Source organism: Balaenoptera ricei, chromosome 1, assembly GCF_028023285.1.
Source record: "Balaenoptera ricei isolate mBalRic1 chromosome 1, mBalRic1.hap2, whole genome shotgun sequence".
Lineage (NCBI taxonomy): Eukaryota > Metazoa > Chordata > Mammalia > Artiodactyla > Balaenopteridae > Balaenoptera > Balaenoptera ricei.
In genome coordinates, this window is record NC_082639.1 from 189,955,964 (window position 1) to 189,983,311 (window position 27,348).

Below are 27,348 nucleotides of genomic sequence, written 5' to 3' on the forward strand. Positions count from 1 at the left end.
TCATCATCATTATTATTACTGCTGCCATTTCTACCATTGGAGGGAAGCTCCAAGTGATTTCAAGTATTTTCTCATTTTCCTAATTCTTCATTTCATATTCTTCATTTTTTTAAAGAAATGCACGTTCTTTTATTTATTTATTTATTTATTTATTTATTTATTTATTTATGGCTGTGTTGGGTCTTCGCCTCTGTGCGAGGGCTTTCTCTAGTTGCGGCAAGCGGGGGCCACTCTTCATCGCGGTGCGCGGGCCTCTCACCACCGCGGCCTCTCTTGTTGCGGAGCACAGGCTCCAGACGCGCAGGCTCAGCAATTGTGGCTCACGGGCCTAGTTGCTCCGCGGCATGTGGGATCCTCCCAGACCAGGGCTCGAACCCGTGTCCCCTGCATTGGCAGGCAGACTCTCAACCACTGCGCCACCAGGGAAGCCCCATATTCTTCATTTTTAAAAGACGTGGCTATGTGTTCTAAGATACTCAATGGGTCCACTGTTCTGATTTATTATAAATATATCAGCACATTATTTAAGCATCCACAAGTTTAGGGTATTGTACAATGTGATCCTTACCTTCTAAAACCATAGCTGCTGTGTTCCTGTTTATATTTTTTCAATCTTTGTCTCAAAACCAATTAGCAGAAAAGATAGAGATTAAATGTAGTTTTAAATAAATTTCTCTCAGACACACACGATTAATATTAATTTTCTAATTACAAATACAATAGATTCATGATAACAATATAGACACAGAAATGTGTGAGTTAGATGGATAATAGTGTACATAGTTGATAATACTTAATAGTTGACATAATGAGGCATACGCTTCTAGACTCCTTTCCCCATGCATACACCAAAGTGACTGTATTTAATTTACCCCAAATTTTAATTGTACCATATGCTGCAAAAACCACACTATCAGAATTCCCACTCCATTACTGGAGACTCTGCAGTACCCCATTAGTTTGCATAATTCTATAAAATAATGTATTAACAGTCATATAGCATGTGAATTTCACCTAACTGTTTCTCTAATCTGAACGCATGATTTCAGTTATAACAATTTTTTTCCAGTCATCCTTGGAAAACTTTAAATATTTCTCAATTCTACTCACTTTAAGAACAGTAGTTTTTTGACATGGAATTAATTTTTGTGAGAAACAGAAGTCTAAATTTTAAAGAAAATGTAGTTTTGTTGAGGTAGGCGAGAGGCTGTGAAAGAAGTATTTATTATAGGGGGAAAAAAAGCCCAGCACTTTCTCACTAAATGTGCCTCAAATTTACCTTTATCTCATTCACATTTAACTTTCATTCTTTAAAAAGGTCTATGACATTGATAATATCTCATTAACCATAAGAATCTACCTAATTTTGACTTCATCTTCCCCCTCACTAGGATCAACTGGAATAGATTCTCATAAAGAGACAAAATGATGTAAAAAAAAATGACAATAAATCTATGAGCTTCTCATGAGATTTCCCATAAGAATGGTCTCAGCCCAAGTATGCTTTTTGTTCCATGATATTAAATGACATACTGGGCCAAGATCTGGATTTCCTTTGTCATAGATCAGGCATAAAAATTATTTTTCTATCTCTGTAAATTAGGTATAAGCCATGAAAATATGTTAATGAATTGATAATTCAAAACTCACGTGGTCTGTTTTCCCTGGACGGTTTTATCACTACAAAAGGAAGGCAGGCATTCCTATCCTATTTTATTTTATTTTATATATATAAATATACATATACATATATGTATTTATACATGTATGTTTTTTGGCCGTGCAGCTTGCGGGATCTTACTTCCCTGACCAGGGATCGAACCCGTGCCCCCTGCAGTGGAAGTGTGGAGTGTTAACCACTGGACCGCCAGGGAAGTCCCCAAGCATCCCTACCCTTAATGCTCTCCCAGTGGCTACATTCCTGGTTCTAAAATGGGTGGGTTAATTTCTGTTGTCACTGCTGATTTCACTTAAAAGGGTCACTAAAGCGTATGAGAAGCATGATTCCAGAACTGTGCCACTGACGAGAATATCATTCCTGCCTCAAAATTGAGGACTACACCTCAAACTCGAGGTTATGGATGCTCTGTGAGATTAAAATTGCACCTCAGTGTGCAAAGTAAGTAAAAGACATGGTTACAACGAGAAATAGACCAGTAACAAGTCATTTTATTTAGGCCACTGCACATCCACCCTCCAATGTTGTAATCGTTGTGGTTGTGTTTTTTAACAACTTGATTCAGTCCAACCAGTTTCAGTTCAATACATGGAGAGTTGACGTGCTGTCTGGGCACCTAGGCTGGCACCGCACATGTCAAAGACTCAGGCCTAAGGAAGCCATGTCCTGAGGTTTTAAAAGGGTGACAATTTTATCATAGCTTGAACCTAAGCCTACGGTGTTCTTTTGACTTTGGGGAATGCCTCAGCCCGTCGGTAAGGAGAAACAGTGAGCTGAATGTGAGTCTGGAAAAAGGCCGTGCCTGTCCGTTCTTTTGTACAATTGTCAAACTTAAGATCTGTGTCAGTGCGTGAGGGGTTCTGGAGTCGTGTTCTGGGTGATGGCCAGGAAGCTGGGTCCCAGACAGCATGGCGCTGGTGTCTGAGCACCTTTGGGAAGGGGCACCTGGGATTCAGAACCCATGGGACCCAGCCGTTTCCACTGCTTGCCCCGAGATAGAAATCGCAGGTGATAGGTCATTGGGAAACCACGTGTTTTTGAGGTCTGGTATCTTCATGGTCACTCATAAGCCTTGCTTTGATAAAATTTTTTCAAAGCCCTCCAAGGGATGGGGGGCATGCAAAAGGAATATAGAAAACACAGCAATGGATATGAAAAGCACATCCAAGCTAAGGGAACACGGAATGCTATATCCTGGGTGTGTAACTCAGATTCTTTCCTTTCTTGCCCAGCGCAAGTTGCATTAACCATAGAAAAAGTCTGCAAACATTCATAATTCAAGACAGTAGGCACATATAGATTCTTACTCAACCCACAATGAAAAATAAAATGAGATTTTGTGTGCCAATTAAATAAACAGAAGGTTCAGCCCTGAGAGCCTCTTAAAATGGTAGTTTTAACTACCACTGGATTCCTGACTCTCCTCTGAAAATTATGACCACTGATGGCCACTAAGTGAAAAAGGCAGAGGGATAGATGGGTGTTACTGTAGTGAACATTTACTCAACATCACCTGTGTGCTTGCTGTCTATTTTGTGAGGCCCTTTGCAAGTATTACTCCATCTAACCCTCCTATGTACCTGTACATACACTAGGTGTGCTGATTCTGTCTCCACATACAAGGAGAACAAAGCTCACAAATATTATTTAGCCTGTACAAGGTCCTAACTGGCTGAGCTAGGATTCAAAACCAGGTCAGTGTGAATACAATGCAAAGCCCAGTTCGTTATGGGTATAGTTTTACATTCTGTTCTTCATTGCATGACATAAATAGAGATGTTATGTGAAAATTCGAAAGCACATGAAAATGACAAGGGGAACCATAATACCATTTCATCTTATGAAATGAGAAATTACACATACCATATCTTACAATGAGTTTCAAAATTATATTGCTCAAAGTTGTCTTACCAAGTACAAAATATACTAAGACTACAACCCAAGATATTTATTATTTACCTTCCATAAACTAGCCACTGTGTAAAATGCAAGGGATGAAGGTTCACCAGCCCCTTTAAGAAACACAAACAGAGTTAACAAGTCAAATGCCCAAAGGTGATAATCATGGTGATGATGATAAAAACAGTGATTAGTATCATTTTTTGAGTTCCTAAGTGAGGAAGGGCTCAATGATTACCTAAGGGTTCAGTGCACTTAAGGGCTTCACGGACATTGTCTTCCCTAATAGCCATGCAGCCCTATGAGCAGATATTATAGATTAACGGGAGAAGAACTGAGGTTCAGAGAGGGTATGTCACTTTTCCAAGGTCACACAGCTAGAGAGTGGCAATGGAGAGATTCAAGCCCTCCTGTGCTGGTTCCAAACATCTATGGTCTTAACTGGAACATTCCATGTAAAGAGATAACGAACTAGATAAGTCGATTTATGATATGCATCCCCAAGAGTGCTACACATTATTATTCTTCTAAATATTAGAAGACTTTGGTGGCCTGAGGGGACCAGGAAAATTGTCACGAAGTTGGATTTTGAATCAAGTCTTGGGGATGGCTATGAATCAGGGTCATTAAAAGAAGGAAAGATATCCCAGGCTAGGGTAAAATTAAACTGAAAGGGAGAGAGGCGGCGTGTGCTGAAACCCTACTGGGTGACAATAAATTGTATTTGAAGTGAATTTGAAATGAAATAAGTGATTTCATTTAAGAATATTGATAATGTTATTGAAAAGACAACTTGGAGATGGATTGGGAAGGACTTTCAATAATAATAGTAAAGATTCTGGAATCTTCTACTAAAATATTTTAGCAAGAACAAAGCATATCAGTACATTGTAAAAGTGGACTCGTGGCAGTATCTAAAATGCATGGGTGGGGGGAACTTCCCTGGTGGTCCAGAGGTTAAGACTCTATGCTCCCAGTGCAGGGGGCACAGTTTCGATCCTTGGTCCGGGAGCTAAGATCCCACATGCCACATGGCGTGGCCAAAAAAATAAAATGCATGGGGAAAGGGGGAATCACAGTTTAGAACTGAGTAGAAAGGTTGGTGAAATAGGATAGGATAAGTCGTCAGACTAGGGAAAAGGAAAGAAGCCCAGACCCCAGATACTAGATATTCACGGACTATGTACCAAAGTTGAGAATAAAGTCAAATAGATACTCTGTATCCTGCACTCCCAGGAGGTGGCCTTATGTGGTTAGTAAAAAAATGCAAGAGCTTTGGTGCCTGGTAGGCCTGGGCTTGAGTTTCTGCACTGTTACTTATCACTTTATGTATTCATTGAATTCAATTTATTCAAATTGTCAGCCTCCTCATTTCCTCGTTTCTAAAACAAGCGTAATAACACTTACCACACAGAGATATTCCGAGGAGAGTAGGTATTCCAAAAACATTCCTTTTTTTACTCGAGAGAGAGAAGTTTCCTGACATAAAAAGCCACGAGAAACCGACCCAATATGAATCTTTCTGAAAATGTTCACTAAAAATGATCTCATGACCTTTTCCAGGATAGATAATTTATGGATGTTTTCCAGGGTAGATAATTTATGGATGTTCATATATTATTTTAATATTTTCTATATCGTGAGCTAATTATCTTTAGCTAAGACCTAAGACCGTTGGTAGAAATACTCAGCATGGAAAATGATTACCAACCAGGGCTGAGGCGTGTCGGTTAACATGGCAAAGGTAGCAAAACTCACCTGTACGTTTCTGTGTTCTCAGGCGTGAACTTTCAGGAGACTTCAAGTGTGATATTAAGGAAGTCACTTAACTTATTTAGCTCAGAACATTTGCTTGCAAAGGGTGGTATGTGGTATGTCATAGTGGGAGAGTAACATTCGTACGTGATGATAAAGAGCTGTGTACTTTGTGAAATATCCTCACCTCCGCTCTGTTTGGTCATTTCCTAATCTTGAGGTTAAAGGAGTGTGGATTCTATTTACAAATAAGCACGTTTGTCTTACTTTTCTCTTTGGAACCTGTTTTCTCCAAGTTGCGTTATGTAATGAATGAATCCAATTTCATTGCGAGCCCAAGAGAGGGTGACTTTTTAACGTTACTGAAGAGACGATTGGATTTAACTTTTTTTTCTCATTAAAATATGATTTGCAAATGCCTTTCAAAACGCAGTGCTTCCAAGTGAAACAAATCATCCTCCTCATCTTCAGCCTTCTCTCTGAGACACCTTTTCATTGAAACAAAAACAAATCACCCTGAACTTCAGGTTTGCTGCAGGAGCTCATTGTCTTATCAGCCGGCTTCACCGTAAACTAGAGAAGTTGTGGTTTAACTCCGAGATGGGTCTGGTGCGGCCGCTGCCATGGCAACCCGCTGCACCATTTGCAAAGGCTTGTGCGCTTAACCGCACCAGCTACACCTCTTCCTTTCCTATAAAGACTCAGAAAGAGAAAAACAGAAGTACCCCGAGGAGGAGAAACCGCAAGAGCAGAAAAGCCACCAAGGCTGCTCGGAGCTGTGCAAACAGCCGTCTGGCGAGGAGAGCGTGTTGAAAACCTATTCTATTTGAAAGGGGAGCTTTTCCCATTAGGCCCGGTTCCTTTAATGATTTTGAAAGTCAGTCGAGTGTTTCTGTTCGGAGATTGCAGCAAGGGGAAATGAGAAGAAGTTAGTAGCGCGTGTATCGGACTCTGCTTTTATTTCCCTTCCCTTCTGGGTAGGCTCGGCCGACCTTGGGCTGCCGCTGGCGAGACGGAAGGCCAGTTGGTTAGGCGGATTCCCTACGGTCTAGCGTGGATCTTCTGTTTATCTCTTGTTATCTTGTATTTAGTTCACCAAAAAAGGAGGATGATTTAGATTTCACTCCTGATTCGTCTAAAAAAAAAATCTGTGGATGGTGCTGCCGGGCGCTGACCTTGACGCAGAACTGAGTCAACGCGCAGCCCCGCCCCCAGCTTTCAATTACCCGCCGGCAGGGAACCTGCCCACCGTCTCTCTCCCTCACCCCACTTGCTTTAGGAATTGTAGGTTTGATCAGCACAGTCTTTTCTGTTTGTTTGTTTGTTTAGTTTTAAAGCATGCCCGTAATAACAGTAAACCATTTTCAGGCGTGCTCTATTTTTCCTTCCTTGAGGATTTGGGTAAAAATACTGAAGGATAAGGTCCCAGCTCGGTTTTAGTTTGTCCGAGGTCTGTTCACATCCCCTGCCCGCCTTCCCAGCTCCTCCGCCCTCCAACTTTTCTCTAAATAAGAATCTACCTCTTTTAATTTGCACTTTTTAAAAACGCATCTCAATGTGGGACTTACTCTGAATCCCATTTTGATGGTCCACACGTGATATTTTACTCATTTTGGGTCTGTTTAGAGTAACTGCTGGATTTAGCGTTACATACGTTTCCCTCATGGCAGTGTGCAGCTGAACAAGTGTGGCGCTTTTTAAAGTCCGATCTGCATTTAAAACCAAACTCCTCTTGCAATGAGCTCTTTAGCCTTGCATAGATTTATTTATCGAGCCTTCCTCTGTAAAAAGAGGACAATGCCATCTACTTTGTGGGGTTTCTGATTAAATGAAGTAATACGTACATTTATTTATCATAGTGCCATTCACACAGGATTCAGTTATTAAATAGTAAAAACTATTAATAGTACTAAAGACACTTGTAAAACAATTTCATGACTTGTGCAAGCATCCTTCGATGACTCTTTGAATTTCTTTGACTACGATCTTACCCTATCCTAGAGAAAGCAAAGAGCTACAAAAGCATGCTTACTAAGAGATTCATACAATTAAAAAGTTTTTGCTATCTGGAGTATATTTGATATATGTGGTATTTATCCCTGGATTTCAATAAAGGAAAATAGACTTTTTCATAAGAAATAAAAAGACATTTAATACATAAATAAACCTACTCAGAGAAATGTTTTTACGGAGTCAATGCGTGAAGAAGTATTTTCACCAATCATTCTTAACCCTGGTTCCCCACCATCACCACCATCAGAGCTTTAAGAAAATACCAGCCCACAGATCCCTGCACACCTCAGATGTACTAAATCAGAATTTGCAGAGATGGAGCCCAGGACTTTTAATCTGATTTAATCTGTATTTTGGGTATATGTGTACAGTTGCACGTCACTGGTACAACCCAGCATCACTGGGGTTCCTGGCCCTCATATCCATCACATCGTCTACAGAATGTCCGTGGAAAAAAAATGCGTTTGTGTCAAATGCTTTTGAGAGATTCTGGGTTAAACAAAGCTGCATAAATCTTCTCTTTGCCTTTACTATATTAACACACTTTATATATCTCTCCAGGGGACATGTAGCATGAAATACTTCTGAAAAAAAATTGACTATGGGCCATTTTAAGACATTTCAAGTGTGAATCAAAGACTCCAGGTTGGCCTTCAATACCCAAGAAGTGATAATCTCGTTTTCTTTCCCCCCGTGACTTACAGACACATATTTTAAGATAGAAAGTAAGGCAAAATAACCAATCTTTTGTAGATGGTCATCTTGCATTTATTATTATTTTTTGTTATTTGTTAGTTAATTACAATGGCTAAAATTGATAGCATGTTTTAAGCCAAATATGAAGGACATATAAATGCACGCCTAGTTTTAGAGGTGGATGTGTGTATACTCACATGTGCTCACGTGTGAACAAGAATATTTGTGATGTGGCATATGACAGTTATTTGGGAGACAGCTAGATATGATTGGTTTATTTATTTATTTATTTTTAATTAATTTTTATTGGAGTAGAGTTGATGTACAATGTTGTGTTAGTTTCTGCTGTACAGCAAAGTGGATCAGTTATACATATACATATATCCACTCTTTTTAAGATTCTTTTCCCATATAGGTCATTACAGAGTGTTGAGCAGAGTTCCCTGTGCTCTACAGTAGGTCCTTATTAATTATCTATTTTATATATAGTAACGTGTATGTGTCAATTCCAATCTCCCAATTTATCCCTCCCCCACCCCCTTTCCCCCTTGGTAACCATAAGTTTGTTTTCTACATCTGTGACTCTATTTCTGTTTTGTAAATAAGTTCATTTGTACCACTTTTTAGGATTCCACATATAAGCGATATCATATGATATTTGTCTTTCTCTGTCTGACTTACTTCAGTATGACCTCTAGATAGCTAGATATGATTGCTGTATTGAAAAAATTAAGAATTTTAAAATTTTATTCCACTCCAAGGCCATGTGCATTTGCCCTATTTATCCTTAACTGAATTTTACAAATTGATACCTTTCTTTCTTATTTGTGTTTTTATTCAAGTGTGTGTGTGTGTGTGTGTGTGGAAAGTTTACACGGGACTGTAAGTTCTATAGTAAGGCAATCCTTTGCCCCCATCCTACTCCTCATCCCCCATCTTTCCAGAAGCAAACACAAACACAAAGATATGTCACCATTTCTAAATGGTATTGTCTGTTGTTCTGCAGTTTCTTTTTCTTTTTTCCAAAGATTTTAGCCGGTATCCATTGACTTCCTTTCTTCTTCTTGGAATGTTGCTTTTTAATACCCCTTGTTTTGCTCATGGATGCAATGTTGTCTCATTTCTGAGAAGATGAATTATAGTTGGTTTTAGTGGTTTGTGTTCTCCTTGAACTGTCTTGTTTCTCCCAGGTCTGTCTTCTGTTTATCTTGGTCTCTGTCCTTCTTCTTAGAGCCTTCAGTCTAAGTTTCTTGGAAGCCCATTGTATTTAAGAGTGAGGTTCCCCAATAGGTTTGTTGAAATTCTGTCGTAATTGATGGAGCTTATAAGTCATGGGTCTTACTAAATTGCGTGAAATCAGAAAGGCATTTAAACTCAATGAGCCTTAGTTTCCTTATCCATCAAAGGAGCTACATGTCAATAGATATTAAAATCCTATGTTTCTATACCAGTTGAAATGTCTAAAATTATTTTCTGGTGGTCAGCAGCAACTATTTTATCTACAGGACTCCCGGCACTTATAACAATATAAGCAATGTTTTAACACAAATCCTGCATGAAGCATAAGAAAACTAGTATTGGATAGACTCCTTCACACCTACCACTTCCTAGGTGTGTGACTGATCAAGCTCCTTGAATTATCAGTTTTGTTCCCTATAATATAGGAAAAATAATTTCTAACTCATTGACTTGCTGGGATGATTACGGGCAAAAACATGTAAAGAGGTTTGCATAGTATCTGATACATAACATTTCAGAAAACTCTTGCTATAATTATTATATTTACTGGTGGAGGGAAGGAAAGACTACTTCCTATGATTCTCTGAAATCCAGCTAATGCTTTGTTTGTCATTTGCACAAAGGGCTTACTCCACAGATACTTGGTAATTTGATGCATTTATTAGATTTGCTGTTTGTGGACCATATATCACATTTACAGAATAAGTAAAGGTAGAATCCTTTTATTTTTATTTATCTGCTTTATTATTATCCTGCCTTAGTAAGCAAGGAAAACCATACATATCTGTTTTAGTTGACCTGTGTTTTTTGTCTTGATTTGCTTTTTCCATTTTTGTATTGCCTTTATGTTTATGGAGGTCAGGTGTGCATTCTCAACCTTCAAAACATGAGACCATTCATTTTAGGCTGGATGCTGAAAATCAGCATTTATTTCATCTCTTCTGTTTCACCCTTCTGTCCTTGTACTTTTCTTAGATTTGCTGAACTAGACAGATTTAATTCCCTTTGGAAATGGTGTTCCATTCCTTTTGAGGAAGTGGGGGGTCGGGGTGGTGGTGGTGATGGGAACAGTTGGTATTCAAAGCCTAAGCATGTCTTTTGAAATGTCATTTTCACTCAATTGATTCCTAGTTTTTGCTGAAATCTCTGATGGGGGACTTAGGGGTGCAACTTCAAGGTAGCTTTGATTTACAATCACTTGAACATTTTGAGTTGTAAAAGAAACATATTGGGAAAGGTAAATTCAATAACAAGACACATGTTAGAATAACACAGCTCTGAAGATCAAGTGGTCTGTTAACTACATTTTCATTTGTTTAATGTACCTAGTCAATTCCACGGGTGATTCACAACAGCAGGATTATAACGCTGGGAAATGATTTGCAGATTTTTGGTGCTATGGTGCCACCTACTGGAAGGTTTCTAAATAGTCCTTTGTCTAAATAATGAAAACAGGCACTTAACGTATGTTTAAAAATGGTGTAGAAAATATTATCCCCAGAGGAGTAAAAGTCAAGGGATAATATATAGAAACACAAGATATATAACAGTGCTCTTTTTATTATATTTATTGGACGTGACGTGTGTGTAGAATCTAAGAGACCATTCAATGCAGTTCACACTTTGAGAAATCCTGACACCTTCTATTTACTGTCACACCCTAAGCCTGTGACCTCCTAATTCCTGCTGCTATTTCACGTATTTTTCATTACCTGTTTTCCACACCCTCCCAGTATTGTTCGCATATAATGTCTACACATATTGTAATGCTATTTATATTAATACAATCTCCTAATTTTAAATAGGTATTTATTGTACATTAGTTATTAAGTGCTTTAGGCAGATGTTTTGTTTGCTTTTCCAGGTCTATTTGACTCCACTATCGGTAGATGATTGCTTTCTAGTCATACATAAACTTGGGTATAAAGACAGCAGGGCTGCCCACCTACATCAGACAACAGAGGTAACCACATTAACTCCGCTGGCCGAGCAGATCCCTCTGTGACCAAACCCAGCAGCCAAATGGGTAGATCGTGACATAGTTAAATACCTCATACAACCCGTCTCATCAGGTCTTCCTGTTTGGTGATGAGAATTCAGCACAGTCCCTTCTGTCTATGATTTTGCTAACGTTCTGATAATGTCTGAAATGCAACGGACACTTGAAATCACTTGAAGAACTACAAAATGTGATGAGACATCGACAAATTATGCAGACATATGGTAATATTGTCTCCTCTAAATATTTAAGTAACTTCACCCATCCTCTACTTTACCATGTTTTTGTTTGTTTGTTTTTTGTTTTTGTTTATTTTTCACCGGACCTTGGGGCTTGTGGGATCTTAGTTCCCCGATCAGGGATTGAACCTGGGTCCTCGGCAGTGAGAGCGGGGAGTCCTAACCACTGGACCACCAGGGAATCCCCATCCGCTACTTTATCTTGTGTGGAGAGACAGTCTCTGCAGAAGTATTTGTCAGTGTACATTTTTTTTTTTTTTTAAACATCTTTATTGAAGTATAATTGCCTTACAATAGTGTGTTAGCTTCTGCTTTATAACAAAGTGAATCAGTTATACATATACAATATGTTCCCATTTCTCTTCCCTCTTGCATCTCCCTCCCTCCCACCCTCCCCATCCCACCCCTCTAGGTGGTCACAAAGCACCGAGCTGATCTCCCTGTGCTATGCGGCTGCTTCCCACTAGCTATCTATTTTACATTTGGTAGTGTATATATGTCCATGACACTCTCTTACCCTGTCACATCTCACCCCACCCCCTCCCCATATCCTCAAGTCCATTCTCTAGTAGGTCTGTGTCTTTATTCCCGTCTTGCCACTAGGTTCTTCATGGCCTTTTTTTTTTTTTTTCCTTAGATTCCGTATATATGTGTTAGCATACTGTATTTGTTTTTCTCTTTCTGACTTACTTCACTCTGTATGACAGACTCTAACTCCATCCACCTCATTACAAATACCTCCATTTCATTTCTTTTTACGGCTGAGTAATATTCCATTGTATATATGTGCCACATCTTCTTTATCCATTCGTCTGTCGATGGACATTTAGGTTGCTTCCATGTCCTGGCTATTGTAAATAGAGCTGCAATGAACATTGTGGTACATGACACTTTTTGACCTATGGTTTTCTCAGGGTATATGCCCAGTAGTGGGATTGCTGGGTCGTATGGTAGTTCTATTTGTAGTTTTTTAAGGAACCTCCATACTGTTCTCCATAGTGGCTGTATCAATTTACATTCCCACCAACAGTGCAAGAGTGTTCCCTTTCCTCCACACCCTCTCCAGCATTTATTGTTTCTAGATTTTTTGATGATGGCCATTCTGACCGGTGTGAGATGATATCTCATTGTAGTTTTGATTTGCATTTCTCTAATGATTAATGATGTTGAGCATTCTTTCATGTGTCTGTAGGCCATCTGTATATCTTCTTTGGAGAAATGTCTATTTAGGTCTTCTGCCCATTTTTGGATTGGGTTGTTCGCTTTTTTGTTATTGAGCTGCATGAGCTGCTTGTAAATCTTGGAGATTAATCCTTTGTCAGTTGCTTCATTTGCAAATATTTTCTCCCATTCTAAGGGTTGTCTTTTGGTCTTGTTTATGGTTTCCTTTGCTGTGCAAAAGCTTTGAAGTTTCATTAGGTCCCATTTGTTTATTTGTGTTCTTATTTCCATTTCTCTGGGAGCTGGGTCAAAAAGAATCTTGCTGTGATGTATGTCATAGAGTGTTCTGCCTATGTTTTCCTCTAAGAGTTTGATAGTGTCTGGCCTTACACTTAGGTCTTTAATCCATTTGGAGTTTATTTTTGTGCATGGTGTCAGGGAGTGTTCTAATTTCATACTTTTACATGTACCTGTCCAATTTTCCCAGCACCACTTATTGAAGAGGCTGTCTTTTCTCCACTGTATATGCTTGCCTCCTTTATCAAAGATAAGGTGACCATATGTGTGTGGGTTTGTCTCTGGGCTTTCTATCCTGTTCCATTGATCTATATTTCTGTTTTTGTGCCAGTACCAAACTGTCTTGATTACTGAAGCTTTGTAATATAGTCTGAAGTCAGGGAGCCTGATTCCCCCAGCTCCATTTTTCGTTCTCAAGATTGCTTTGGCTATTCGGGGTCTTTTGTGTTTCCATACAAATTGTGAACTTTTTTGTTCTAGTTCTGTGAAAAATGCCAGTGGTAGTTTGATAGGGATTGCATTGAATCTGTAGATTGCTTTGGGTAGTAGAGTCATTTTCACAATGTTGATTCTTCCAATCCAGGAACATGGTATATCTCTCCATCTATTTGTATCATCTTTAATTTCTTTCATCAGTGTCTTATAATTTTCTGCATACAGGTCTTTTGTCTCCTTAGGTAGGTTTATTCCTAGATATCTTATTCTTTTTGTTGCAATGGTAAACGGGAGTGTTTTCTTAATTTCACTTTCAGATTTTTCGTCATTAGTGTATAGAAATGCAAGCGATTTCTGTGCATTAATTTTGTATCCTGCTACTTTACCAAATTCATTGATTAGCTCTAGGAGTTTTCTGGTAGCCTCTTTAGGATTTTCTATGTATAGTATCATGTCATCTGCAAATAGTGACAGCTTTACTTCTTCTTTTCCGATTTGGATTCCTTTTATTTCTTTGTCTTCTCTGATTGCTGTGGCTAACACTTCCAAAACTATGTTGAATAATAGTGGTGAGAGTGGGCAACCTTGTCTTGTTCCTGATCTTAGTGGAAATGGTTTCAGTTTTTCACCATTGAGGACAATGTTGGCTGTGGGTTTGTCATATATGGCCTTTATTATGTTGAGGAAGTGTACATTAATATAAAAGTCAGCAGATTATTTGGGAGGTGGATATGTCCTTTAGATATTACTTAGATTTATAACTAGTCTATTTCATGTAGATTGTCTTTATATGTGTTCCTACTTTCCGAATTGTAGTTAATTTTCTGATGTTTTAAAAACTAATTGAAATATTGTTTTAAAATGTATGTAGTCTAGTGGATATAGCTTATGGAAATGAAAGTGTCATTTCCAGTTACATTGCTGTAGTGCCTGAATATTTTCTTTAAAATGTTGGCTTAAATTTGGGAATGGCTCACATTTGTAAAATTTTATTTTCAAGTGCTTCTATCCTATTTTTTGAGTGCCTAAATAATTTTCACGTGATTTATCATGTTGACTAAAAGTGTTACAGAGACTGCAAATCTGCTTACAGGGATTTTGTGACCATGAGAACAAGCGGTTTTAGTCTTACACTGAGTATAAACTGTGTTGCCGAGGGCTTGGAATTTTCTTTCAAAAAGATAGAAGGCTCTGTGTGTGTGTGTGTGTGTGTGTGTGTGTGTAATACTCTATAAAGAAAATGAAATAAAACATAAGCATCTGTGTTTTAATACACTAAAAATCACTCAGTGGATGAATTTAGAATCAGATTCTGAGATAAATGGATAGAAAAGAAAATGCATATTCAATCTGAGAAGCTTTTATGGGAAGTAAACAGGAACAGAGAAGAAAGGAAGTGTGACCAATGTTTAGATATTATGTTGTTTTCCATGGATGCTGAGTTTTGTTGCATTGAAGGTTAAAGGATTTGGGGAAATGTTGGATATGAGACCATGATTAGACCAGAAATATGTAGATATAGGTACAGATAACTTATAGATATATAGATATACAGATATGTTATTATTCTATTCCCAAGCTCCAGAAGCCTCGTCACAGCTAAACAAGAGATGTGTGAGTTGTAATTCTTTTGTTGGTGTTACTGTTGTTTGGTTGCCTTTCCTGTCAAACTAATATCCCGTAGTAAGCTAAATTGACACACCACTGAATTTTCTGATATTGGTCTGTACCATACAGAGAGCATTCACTCAGCAAACTGTAATTTAGTCTGAATGTCTATATTTAGGGTCAAGTTTATTTTAGCCTTTGTAACACTATGAGTCATTTACTCTGAGGTTCGATCCTGATTAAGATGCTTTTTTACTCAGCTTCTGAGCTTTTCATAAACACTGATCTCTATGGAACCTAAAACACTGGCTAAAAGAATTTCCTGGCTGAAAGGTCAAATGGAGAGAAAGGCTAGAGGGCCAAGTTGATGGGGAAAGCAGGATGCCGGAGGGTGGAGAGATGGCCTGCGGAGTCGGACGGGCTCAGGGTCAAGCCCTGGCTAGCCTGGACCAGCCCTGAGAGCTCGGTCAAGGCATTCATCTTCTCTGAGCTCCTGTGGGTTGCTGTGATGCTTCAGAAAGAAAATACAAGCAAAAGGCTTCGCGTACTGCCTGGTACCCAGTAAACACTCAATACACATTAGCAATTAGTAATAAAATATTATTTCTGAAATGTTCTTTAAAAAAGACAAATCTCTAGTAACTGTCTTCTTCATTTTGGTAACTTACCTTGCTCTCCTTTTCCAAACTTAGACTAAAATACTGGACATCGTCTATTTCCTTTAAAGAAATGCATTGCTTTCGAACGAGCTGGAATTAAATGAGTATCGCTGGGACCTTTGACACGAATGTGGCCTGATAAGTAGTCTACTGGTTGGAAACATTTCTAGCATATTTATTCTAGTATTCATAGTTCTTAGATGAAAAAGAAATAGCTTCCCCATTGTCCCATCATTTCTTTTCTCATATCCACAATAAATATGTGATAAATTATAATTCCTTATTATAAAATGCTCCATGTCATTTGTGTTACCTATTTTAGTGGCAAAATATTAATAGATCAGAACAATAGATTATAGTGGTCTGTGGAATTAGTGATGGAGCTAGTATGGGTACCATTAAGATTTCTCTTTTCTCTGATCATCAAATCTACTATTTGATTTTTCCTCTATATTAATTGATTCCGTCACTCAGGAAAAAATTCAGTCTCCTTACCTAGTCTCTAATGTTCACTCTTGGCTTTTGTCCCAAAGCTGTTGTTTTCAGGTCTGATTTCTCCCTTGCATTTACTCATGCTCAGAATCATTCAGTAATGACTTGTGGACCACATATTATATGCAAGACTCTTTGCTATGTAGCCAAAGCTTCTTCTCTTCCTTCCCATCCTCATCTTGTGTGATTCTTGCTGACCTCAGGTGGACGGGATTTTATTTATTAGTCATAATAAAGTACATCTATGACTTAAATGTCTTTGCAGACCCCTGAAGATTAAATCTCTATCTATATGTCTTATGGGTTATGAGCTTTTCCAGGGAAAAGGACCATGCCTTCATCATGTTCAAAAGTAGCCACTAATAGCATGCCAGCAAAACAATACATCTTTCTTGGACCTGACTGAATCAAATGAAATTGTCTGAAGTTCCAAGGATTTAAGTGTTTATACCGAGAAGGGGCACATCAAAATAGTTTTAGATAACTTAAAACCTTATATATTTCTCAGATAAAGAAGAGGGGTGTATTCTATGAAATGTGTTCATACACTTAAACTAACTTGAATATTTTGAATGTGGCAATATGCTAAATTCTTTATGAACAATTACCGCGAGGTCTATTTTTTCTTCATCTTAAAACACAAGATGTTAGTTACTGATATGCTGATATTTTATTTCTCTTATTACTTTTTTTACAAATCAACACAATTCTAAGAACTTTATTTAGAAGGAAATAAGAATAAATGAGACAAAAGGGAAGACTATTAACAGGAAGATAAAAACTTTAAAAAAGTCATTTTATATGGGATAGAAAGATAAAAAGCTGGCTAAAGAGGAGGGACAAAAACGCAGGTCATGAAGTCTCAGGCGTATCAGATGCTCCTCTCCCACCTGCTTTTCTTTCTTCTTTCACTCAGTGAAAGCGTCCACAGTCTACCTACTGCAGTTCACCAGGATGTTCAGTTACCAACCTGAACGTCTTTCCAATTACCCCTCCTCCTCCTCCTTCCTCGCATTCAAAGATTTACAAAACCTTGATGACTACTTCCTAAGCGTTTCATGAATCCCATTTTTTTTTGAGTTGTGGGTACAATTTTCCTCACGTAGGACATCATCCTTCCCATATGCTTTTCTTTAAGTCTCCTCATTTTCCTGTTCCCAGCTTTGCCTTCTGATAATCTGTCTTCCATTTCATAACAAGACTGGTCGAAAATTGAGATGTTTCTCCATTAGACCTCCCCTTAACACCTCTTGCCGGTGGCTAAAGCCTGCAAGATAAATCCCAACTTCTTCTTATTCTAGGACTAAGGTAGCTGTCCATAATCCTTTAAGTCACAGACTAAATGTACCCACGAAACCCTCTCTAACACCTCCTCCACCAGCCAGTCACCAGCCCGGGGAGTCTGAATTAGGTGATCCTCATATTTGTTTCTGTATCACATTTCCGCTCGTCTGTCATCACACTGTATGGCTTTCTTTCTTTTCCTTTCTTTCTTTCTTTCCTTCTTTCTCTTTCTTTCTTTTTCTCTTTCTTTCCTTCTTTCTTTCTTTCTTCCTTCCTTCCTTCCTTTCTTCTTTCTTTCTCTCTTTTCTTTTTTTTGTTCTATATCTCACATTGAACTAAGCTCACTGGGGGCAGAGAATTTCTATAACTCGATCATATTCTATCCTAGAATGTGGCATAATGTCTAGAATATAGTAAGTACTCAATCAATAATCATCATCTCAATAAAGGAATGCATTTGGGAAAATTTTTGCAGAAGTCTTTTCAAAGTCTTTTGCAGACTTGAAATTAATTCCAAAGCTCTCCTTTTTTTTTCTATTATTTTTATTTTACCTGAGAATTCAAAAACTAATAGCATAGTTTTGATATACTTGGGCTTTGTAAGCATGATATTAAGAGAAGGACTATGGTTTCACCGGGGTAAAATGTACTGAAAATTGTCACTTTGTGAATGTGAATTAACATAGGGATGCTGTTTGTATATACATATGTATATACACAGAAATCTAACTTATATTTACATATGTATGTATGAAGTTTGAAACTTTCTAAGAGATGTTTGTTTTCCTTTTTGCAGGAAAAGACACCATTTCTTCCACTCAAGGTATTTACATTTTACTTATTCTTGCCAAGTTTATATATTTAACATTGATAGAATTTTCTTTTTCTTTTTTTTTTTTTTAAATGTTAGCCACTATTGATTAGCTTTTTCCTCCTAACGACATTTATTCTTTTTAAATTAATTTTATTTTATGTATGGCTGTGTTGGGTCTTCGTTTCTGTGCGAGGGCTTTCTCTAGTTGTGGCAAGCGGGGGCCACTCTTCATCGTGGAGAATTTTCTATTATTTTCTAGTGAAATCGTTTTCTAAGGACAACTTTATAATCATGAGTAGTCCTTGACATTCTCTTGTTCTTAACATTCCTGCTTGTAAGATATAAAGTTTGATAACTACCTGAACATATTTTTATTTGTAGATGTATTATTGTGTATAAATTATAGCTTTTCTTACACCTGACAGTTAATCACATAGCAGGTTTCCAATCTCTTTTTAAATTTTACCACTATAATTAAATCAATTTATTTTAGTTAGATTGCAAAACTTCATAGTTACGGAACTATATGAGAAATTAGAATTCTAAATGTAACTTTATATATCTATAAATTCCTGCAAGAGAAAAGTTTTGACAATATTGAGATATTTTGTAATAATCATTTCCAAATTCGATTGTACAACTGAATTGTCTTAACAAGTGTCCTAATCCTGAGATAAATTTAAGCAATGAAGATGCTGACAATAAATTCATATATATCAAGTGTCAAAGAAGAGAGAAAAATCAGATCTGGTTAAAAATAAATTACACCACTGAAATGATATTGTTATTGAAAGTATATTATTGATGTCCTGATTAATCATATGGTTGACATTATGCATTAAGAAGATAAGTAAAGCCCTTAAGATAACCCTGATTTAACAATTATAATGCACAGTTCTAATGAGGCACATTCAAAATATTCTGAGAAGTGGATTATTAGAGAAACTCTACCATGGCAGAGAGGTTTTATAAATATATTGAAGTCATTGATGCATAGCAGATTGTGATTGGTTTATGCCACCTAATGACATGCAACTCAGCATCTCCACCTTTTACAGAAGAGTAAATTCATCTCAACCATAGAAACAGGTTACTTTTGCAGAAGGGGAATGGGAGGGAGTAGAAAGGGGACTGAAGGTTTGAAACAGTAGGTGACCCTCACCTTATAGAGAGAGTGTCCTGATCTCTGCCCAGACTCGATCACAATAAGCCCCCAAATGGTGAAACCAGGTAAGTTAAAATAGTGGCCCCCAATGCAAATCAGAACGTTCTCTCCCAAATACTGCTAAGGAGAATGTGATCAGTGGAAACCAGTATCTCTCCAAAGCGGGAGCACAGGGGCAATGTGGAATTGGCAACTGAAGCATGCTTTCTCATCCTAAATTCAGTTCTTATTCATGAAGTGAGGGAACGTGCATGGAGCTTTAGAATGTCTGCAAGGATGTTAAGGCTTCTAGGTGGAGGGTGGTTCTCCAAACACCCTTTCTTCATACACCATGAATTGAATTTGCTCTTGACTAGAAGTAATCCTTAGGAATGCTAGTCTTCAAAACAGTAAAGCACTGTTATATGAGATATTTGCAGTGATTTTCCCTCTTTGGAATTCAAGTCTAGCAAAAGCATGGAGGGGGTGATAAAGGGAGAAAGTTGCAACAGTTTCCTCAAAGCAAATGAGATCATTGGAACTTTGCCGACACCGAAATTAGTTTAACCTGAAAACAGTAAACGAATAATTGGTCGTCTATAATGTTGAATGTGAATGAATGTTATTGGACAGAATTTTAAGCTCCTTCCACCCTTCCGTCTTCTCTCTCTCCCATCCCTGTTTCCCTCCAGTCTCTCCCCCACCAACCCACCTCCCCTCCTTTTGCTCAGTATATACCGTAACGATGAGAGAACACTACAGTTAGATTTAGGATTTGACACTGAAGACAGGAAGACACCACTTGCTTGTTACTTAGTTGAACATGTTGGCATGTAATTATGGGTGAAAGTTTGTTAATAAAAACATTTATTTGTGAGTTATTAGGCTATGAAATTTCAGGGATTGGAATTTTTCTTTGGAAAAGAACACATGTAACAGCTGTCCTATCTCTTTGGATTTCTGTAATCACAGAATAGTTCTGTGATCTTTCGTGTACACTGACGTCGAGGCAATTCCATGCAGCTCAGACGGGTTTTACAGGTACTTAGTAAAAATGGATTTCACATCACCTTCAACATTAATGAATAAAGCTGGGACTTCCTTGTGTCGTTTCTGTTTCCATTTCTTAATTCTCTACTCAGTGATCTTCCATTTCCGTTCTTAGTTCTGCCCTTCTTAGCACTTCTGCTCCTTTTCTGGTTCGCCCCCCATTCTCTCCCTTTTCCCATATATTGAACTGAGTTAATTAAAATGCTTGTGATATAACTTATTGAACTGAGCTAATTAAAATGCTTGTGATATAACTCAATTTGAACTGAGTTAATTAAAATGCTTGTGATATAACTCAATTTTTTATTAATTAGATATTGCCGAACAAAATTTGCTATTCATAGAAGTAAACACATGTTAAACAGAAAATTCAGAAAAAAATGAACCTCTATAATCCTAATATTCAGAGAGCACAGCATGTTTTTTCTTTAAACTGGTGTGCTTCCCCATTCTTCGAGATAAAGAAATCCACTTTCTGAATAAGAGAGCACACAGATGTAAAGGTCTTTAGTACACGGTTCTCATTTGCTGTGCAGGCAGGTCTTTCCATGTGTGTGCTCACCTCAGCTGTGCACAGACCTACTTCACCACCCCCTTGCTACAGTTTTCTTTTCCCTTGCCACAGTTTTCTTTTTCCTGAAGTGAGCTGAAACTGGGGAAAAAGTTATATCAGTATCGCAAGTTGTGTTTCTTCGCTTATCATGAAAAAAACATTTTTGTAGACTTGCGTCATCTGTATATTTGTTTGTGCATTTTGTTTTCCAGTCTCTTGCTTGGTCTTTGCTTTGTTTGAATTTGATTGATAAAGAAAAAAAATCAGTGTGTGCGTCTAGAACTCTTGTCTTTCATTTTCTTCTCCTGGAATGCTAGCCTTCCTAATAATCCCCTTCCAACTTTATCTTTCTTTATTCTTTTCTTCGTTGATCAATCTTTCACAATTTCTTTTAATCATCTTTACGCCTGGTGTTTCATCCTTCTGAACCCAATTGCTTTGGACAGTTGAGAATCCACCAGTGAAGTGAGAAGAGGGCAGGGAATAGCTGCTTTCACCTCATATCCCCATTTTCACCTTTAGCCCCTGTTCTGCAGCTTGCTTTCTGACTAAGTCCATATAGTCCATCTATCCCTCTGGATGCATCTATATTTGTGTATATATGCATGTGCATACATGTGTACACATTGTCAAATACACACAAACCCCATATGCACACACACACCATAACTCATATCTGTATGGTGTGTGTGTATAGGCACACGTATAGGTAGGTATATTTATGTACGTGCAGTCATGGGCCGGGGAGCTAGCCGGCTCAGATGATACGATTCAGGGTATGACTCACATGTCTATTTTCTCCCCCCTCCATCTCCCATGAATGTGACAGGACTGAACACAGCAGAAGAGTCCTCTACTCTGCCTCCAGGTGATACCTTACCCGCTCACACCACTGCATTCTCACTCGCAAGCATCTCTGAACGAGGAAATGACTCCTCAGAGACCACGCCTCCTCCTGGTCCAGAAAGTAGCACCACCGAAGTATCCCTGAACTCTTGGGATAATGATAGTATTCCTGCTGTGACAGGTTGGCAGTGATCTTAACTGAGACGGGATTAGGGAAAAACTTGTCTCTCTTTGTTTTTTCTTTTTAAATTTTAAAGTTATCAGAACAGTTTAAATTATGTTCAGTTTCTACGTGTGAGATTTTACTAAAGTGTGTAAAACGTAGAGCATCTAGGTGTTAATGAAATATTGGCCGGCTAAAGTAATGAAAACTGTTGTTAGGGAGAGGGGGTGGGAGGGAAGTCCCCTTAAGTAAAATCAGGGTGTGTTGACGGGGGACAGCGGCGGTTCTCGGGGTCCTCTGATCCCCACGTGCTGCATCATTTTCCTGGTTCCCGCTCACCTAAGTTTTCTGTAGCCCCGGGGAGGTCAGAATGTCCTCTTTCAGGTCTTTGTTGGTCTCGCACTCCCCGGCTTTTACCCCAAAGTAGAATTTTTCTTGGTTCAATCCCAGATACTCAATATCAGAAAATTATTGGAGACAGACAATTTATTATTTTTTTAAAAAACCACACTGAGGATTAATAATTCAGCTTTGCTATTTGGATTTCTTCCAGGGATATTTGCACTGTTTTTTTAAAAAAAATATTTAATTAGGGTTGTGAGTCCCAACGGTAGAATTTAAGATGATGTGGTCCTGTTCGTAGCAAAATATCAGAGTGACATGGGAGGTATTTCTCCTGGGGAAAACCTCTGATGATCCTAGAATCCAGGGACACCATAGATCCACTCGTTTTCTGTTTAATGTTAGGTCCACAAGCGTATCTGGTACACAAACTGACCATCCTGAGATTTGTTCCCGCCTTTTCCTAAATAATGTGCTGTGTGCCACTTTCTGAGGCAAACTAGTTAATAGACATGTTCTGTTTAAAAAGACTGAGATATTTGTTCAATAAGGTCATCAATCTTAGCTTGAAATGCAAGCACGGGTAACACCATCACATTCCTGGGTGATGGGTACACGCAGTGTTTTGAGTACCATCCGGATGAACTTTATTGGCTGTGGTAAGTGGTTGAATAAATGTTCAGTGCCTTTTATATCAATGACAGTAATGTATATTTAATCTTTATCCCATTTTCCCTGCTACCATAGGGCAGCGGAGGTGGCTGGGACCTATCTAAACATTGCAAGTGTTTGAATTCCTTTTAACAAAAGGAATGTGTGTATGAGGGAACTGATGGCTAGGTAGAACTTTTCATGCTAAACTTTTTTATTGACTGAATAACATCACACAGAGTTTTCTATTTCAAAGCTTCCACATTTCACCTCACATGCATAAATACACCCATACAACATTCCTACCTTTTTATTTCCCCAATTTTTCCCCCTGAAAATGTTAAAGCCAGACATTTACATATGAAGCAAAGTGCAAGAAAAAAAGGTTTAAAATGAAATAGATTGGACATATGGATGAATTATTTAAAAATACTAACTTGCTCTGGCTCAATAATACTAGTGATAAAATTAGCTTGGAAAATTTCTTGTGCTTTCAAACAATACAACACATTTTCTTTTCTGGAAAATAATCTTGGTGATATTTCAATTCTCTACTGGGATAAAACCTATATGTGTTATTTATTTTATGTTTATGATTGATTTTTATTGTGGAATGGAATGTAATCAAATTTTTCTTGCTTACTAATATATGAAGGGGGAAAATATGCCTCAATCCATTTTTGTAACAGTATAATATACACCATTTCAAAAATTAAAAAAATTATTACAGTAAGCATTCACATACATAACACTAAATTTGATTTTGTAATATTATCTTTATAAAATTAATGTATGCGTGTTGCAAAACAGCATTATAGAAGCATTACACACACACACACACACACACAACGAAAATACACTCTCCCCAAACACTGCTCCTTAAAAAGTTGTCTATCTTCCAGACTCTCAGCATATAATTCTGTGTGTGTGTTTCCTCATATCACTTCTGACACTAGCTATTATCAATCTTTTAAAACTCTGCCAGTATGATAAACATTTTTCATTTTGATTTATGCTTTGATTTACGTTAAACTCTTTTTCATAATAATGAGCATCCTTGCATATACTATTTGGCCATTGTCTCTTACATCTCTCGCACATTTTTCTGGTCTTTTCCTTGTGATGTGTAAGAGATTCTTGTATATTGGGGGATTCTTTGCTTATTCTGCCTACAAAGGAATGTCCTCACTTTCAGTTGTGGAGTTGATGGAGAATTCCAAAAGCTCATAGTGACCCGGAAGTCACAAAAGCCATCTGGAAACATGAGCCACCTATGGCTGCATCAACCCAGATAGGCTCCGAGATGTGTAAACGAGCACGCAGGTGCTACCCTTCTGTCAGGTGAACTTAAAGACGAGCAGACTTGCACTTGAACAGACTGGGCCGTTTCACAGTTTGGTAAACTATAATAACAGTTTGCTCCTTATGACTTCCTGGCATTTAAAATTTTCGCCTGCAATGGGGAGATATTGATGAAATGATCTCGCTTTCCTACCTTAGAGGTTAATCAGCATAGAAGCCTCACCTGCCGGCTCCCGCAGACCTGCAGTTGCCTCTCTGCACTCACCCCTGCTCTGGGCAGGAATGTCAAGTCCAGTTTGTGGCTCCTTCAGACTTGTGCAAATACAAAGAGCGCATGAACACCGTCTAAGTACGGAGTGAGGGAATCCAACCACTGTTCCACGTGTAGCATTTGCTAGTGGATGGATTTGGAATTTCAAACTTTCATAGTTACCCCTATTCCAAGAGGGCACCTAACAAAGGTCCTTGTAATAGTGATGAATTGATAAAGAATGAGAATTATGAGAATACAGGAAAGACCTGTTCAGGGGGTTAGTGAGGGCTTTATATGTTTGCTTATATTTTAGGCAAGTATAATTCTGCAGTGAAAACTTCTTGCTAGTAATAAAGAGTATATGCACAGATTCTTTCCTTAAAGACCTCCTACCTAAACAAAACAGTGAAGAGTAGATGGTGTACATTATCAATAAAGGGCACTGAGAAGTTATAACCACAAATACATCGGTTTTAAAAGAATGAAAAAAAATAGATGCTCATATCCTCCATTCAAACATCAAGATTCTTTCAGTTCAGCATCTCTATTTATAAAAACTGCAAAATAACCCCTCCCTGGTCTTTCCAAAATCCGTGTCTAATCAGTTCACGGTGCCCCTTTTTATCCTAAAAAACAAGCACGTTTCTCAGGTTACAAATGCACACAGCCACAGGTATACACTTAATGACCTGAGTGTCTGAAAATTAAAGATATGAATGGGGAACCTGGCAGTGAAGTGACCTTGCTTTAAGTGTGGCTCCAACGAGGAAGCCAAGTGTATCAGATAGAATAATTATTATTTTGAAGTATTAAAACTGCTCCTTTGGCATAAAAATCATGACAGGCAATCCCGGAACCTTAAACAGCCTGGAAAAGAGCTGCCCGCTTCTCCCTGCCCCATTTCACTCTCTCTGGCTGCCATGGGAACAGCAGTAAAAAGATCTGGAGCTTTTAGCAAATCCACAGAAGTTGTGGATGGGAAGGATCTGGGGAAAAGCTAAGGAGGGTTGACCTGGGAGGCTGGTCGTCACACCAATTTAGTCTGCTTTGCCCCATCAAGGACTTCTTCCTCTCCCAGTGGCTAATTCCACTAATTAAAAATCTATTAGGATTAATTAACGTCGTTCAAATTGTAATTGCCACTCCTAAGCCATCGCTGAGATGACTAAACCAGGGAAAGTAGTTTTCCTATGAAGAGGGAAGGTCGGGGATGTGCAGAGGGTGAGGGTGGGAGACCTCAGAATGGCATGAGGACCAGGGACCTTGGGGAGGGGCAGAGGGAATGAGCTAGTGAAGCGAGGAGTAGAAAAAAGTGTGGGGAAAAAAAAAAGCAAATACCCCTAGGAGAGAGAAGACCGCTAAGAGCTCAAGGTCTTAGTAAAAAAGAAAAAAAAAGTGTGGAGAAAGGCTAAAGTCAAGCCTAGCTGATTTCAAAATTTGCAGAGGGCCAGTTGTGTGCCTACCATTTTTTTTTTTTAAAGGATTAAAAAAAATGCATCTTCTCTTCTGGTTCTGTGGGAGGCTTCTGCTGAGGAAGCTGAGGACGTTTAAGTTATTCATCCTGTTCTGCGGTTTAGTTAAATTTGGGGTTCAGTGGTTTTTGAAGACTGAGCTGAGAACCCAAACTCAAAATTTAGTGGATGCGTGCTCAGTCCTAGTGGCATGGATGTGTGTGATTGGAGGGCGCCTGAGGGCTCGCGGCAGAACCATTTGGGGACGCGCATGCGTGTGTCACTCGGCTGAAACACTGAGCATCTGACTGCAGATGCAGGACCCACCTCACACCGTTGAACCGGTGACCCCAGGGATCGTGACAGTGAAATAACCGCACAAAGCTCAACTAGGAGCTAGCCCTATTTCTTTTGCTTCTGCCAGGACCACCAGCATAGTGCTAGGCGTCTAGTTGGCACCCAGTGAATACACGTTGCTCCCTTGTGCTGTGATTCTGGGTGTGGTGTGTGTGCGTGGGGGGAAAGATGTGACACGCGGTGGGTGCTTTGAACCTTGACAATAAAAAAGTCCTAACCAAATACAGCGTGGGCTTTTATGGGCGACAACCCTTGATTCTATAACCCAGTAGCTCATCTGTAACTGGAAACAAAGGGGATGCTGTCAATATAATGGGAAGTTCCTGGGCTCTAAACCAGTTTGCTTTTTCCTGGCAAGGGGACCCTCCATAGTGAAGGTAGCATTGTGACCTTCAGCTGGAAGGAAGAAAATCCCCCAGTTCAGCAACTGCACAGGCGGGATCCTCTTCAGCTCTCTTTTCAGAAAATCGGAAGGAAGCACCTGCACCCAGGGGTCCCTCCCCAGAGAGGTGCACCTCACCCACGGCGCTTGGCAGGGGCGGGCGGCAGTTCCTCTAGTGGTAACCTCACCGCAGCAGCCTTTTGCCCTCAGAGCTCACGTCCATCTCTGTGGTCCCTGCGCCAGCCAGCGGCACCCACTCTGTGCATTTTCAGTGTTGCCTAAGGCAGCCCCCCGCCAGGAGGCTTGGCCTCCCTGGGCAGTCCAGGCTTTCTCCCGAGGTCCCAGATACTTGTAACATGTGTGCTCTGATGCCAACGCTGCATAGGTTCTGAGGTGGCTGCCTTTAAACTCATCTCTCCCATAAGCCATGTTATCTTCCATCCCGTTTTGTAGACGCACAGGTTGTGATGTAGCAGGAGTGCTTCAGTGTTTACTGCCCGGCCTTAGCTTCTAAAGTGATTTTTTTTTTTAATTTATTTTTGGCTGCCTTGGGTCTTCGTTGCTGCGCGTGGGCTTTCTCTAGTTG

General features: G+C 38.9%; 1 protein-coding gene across 1 annotated transcript in view; it reads left to right on the forward strand.

The window, feature by feature from the left end:
• Nucleotides 1-27,348, forward strand: part of PTPRC (protein tyrosine phosphatase receptor type C) — a 123,390-nt gene that overhangs the window by 36,364 nt on the left and 59,678 nt on the right. The window contains exons 2-3 of the mRNA XM_059906094.1: nt 18,251-18,277; nt 21,845-22,042. Of these exons, the coding sequence (XP_059762077.1) occupies nt 18,251-18,277; nt 21,845-22,042 (225 nt within the window). The remainder of the gene's footprint in view (nt 1-18,250; nt 18,278-21,844; nt 22,043-27,348) is intronic.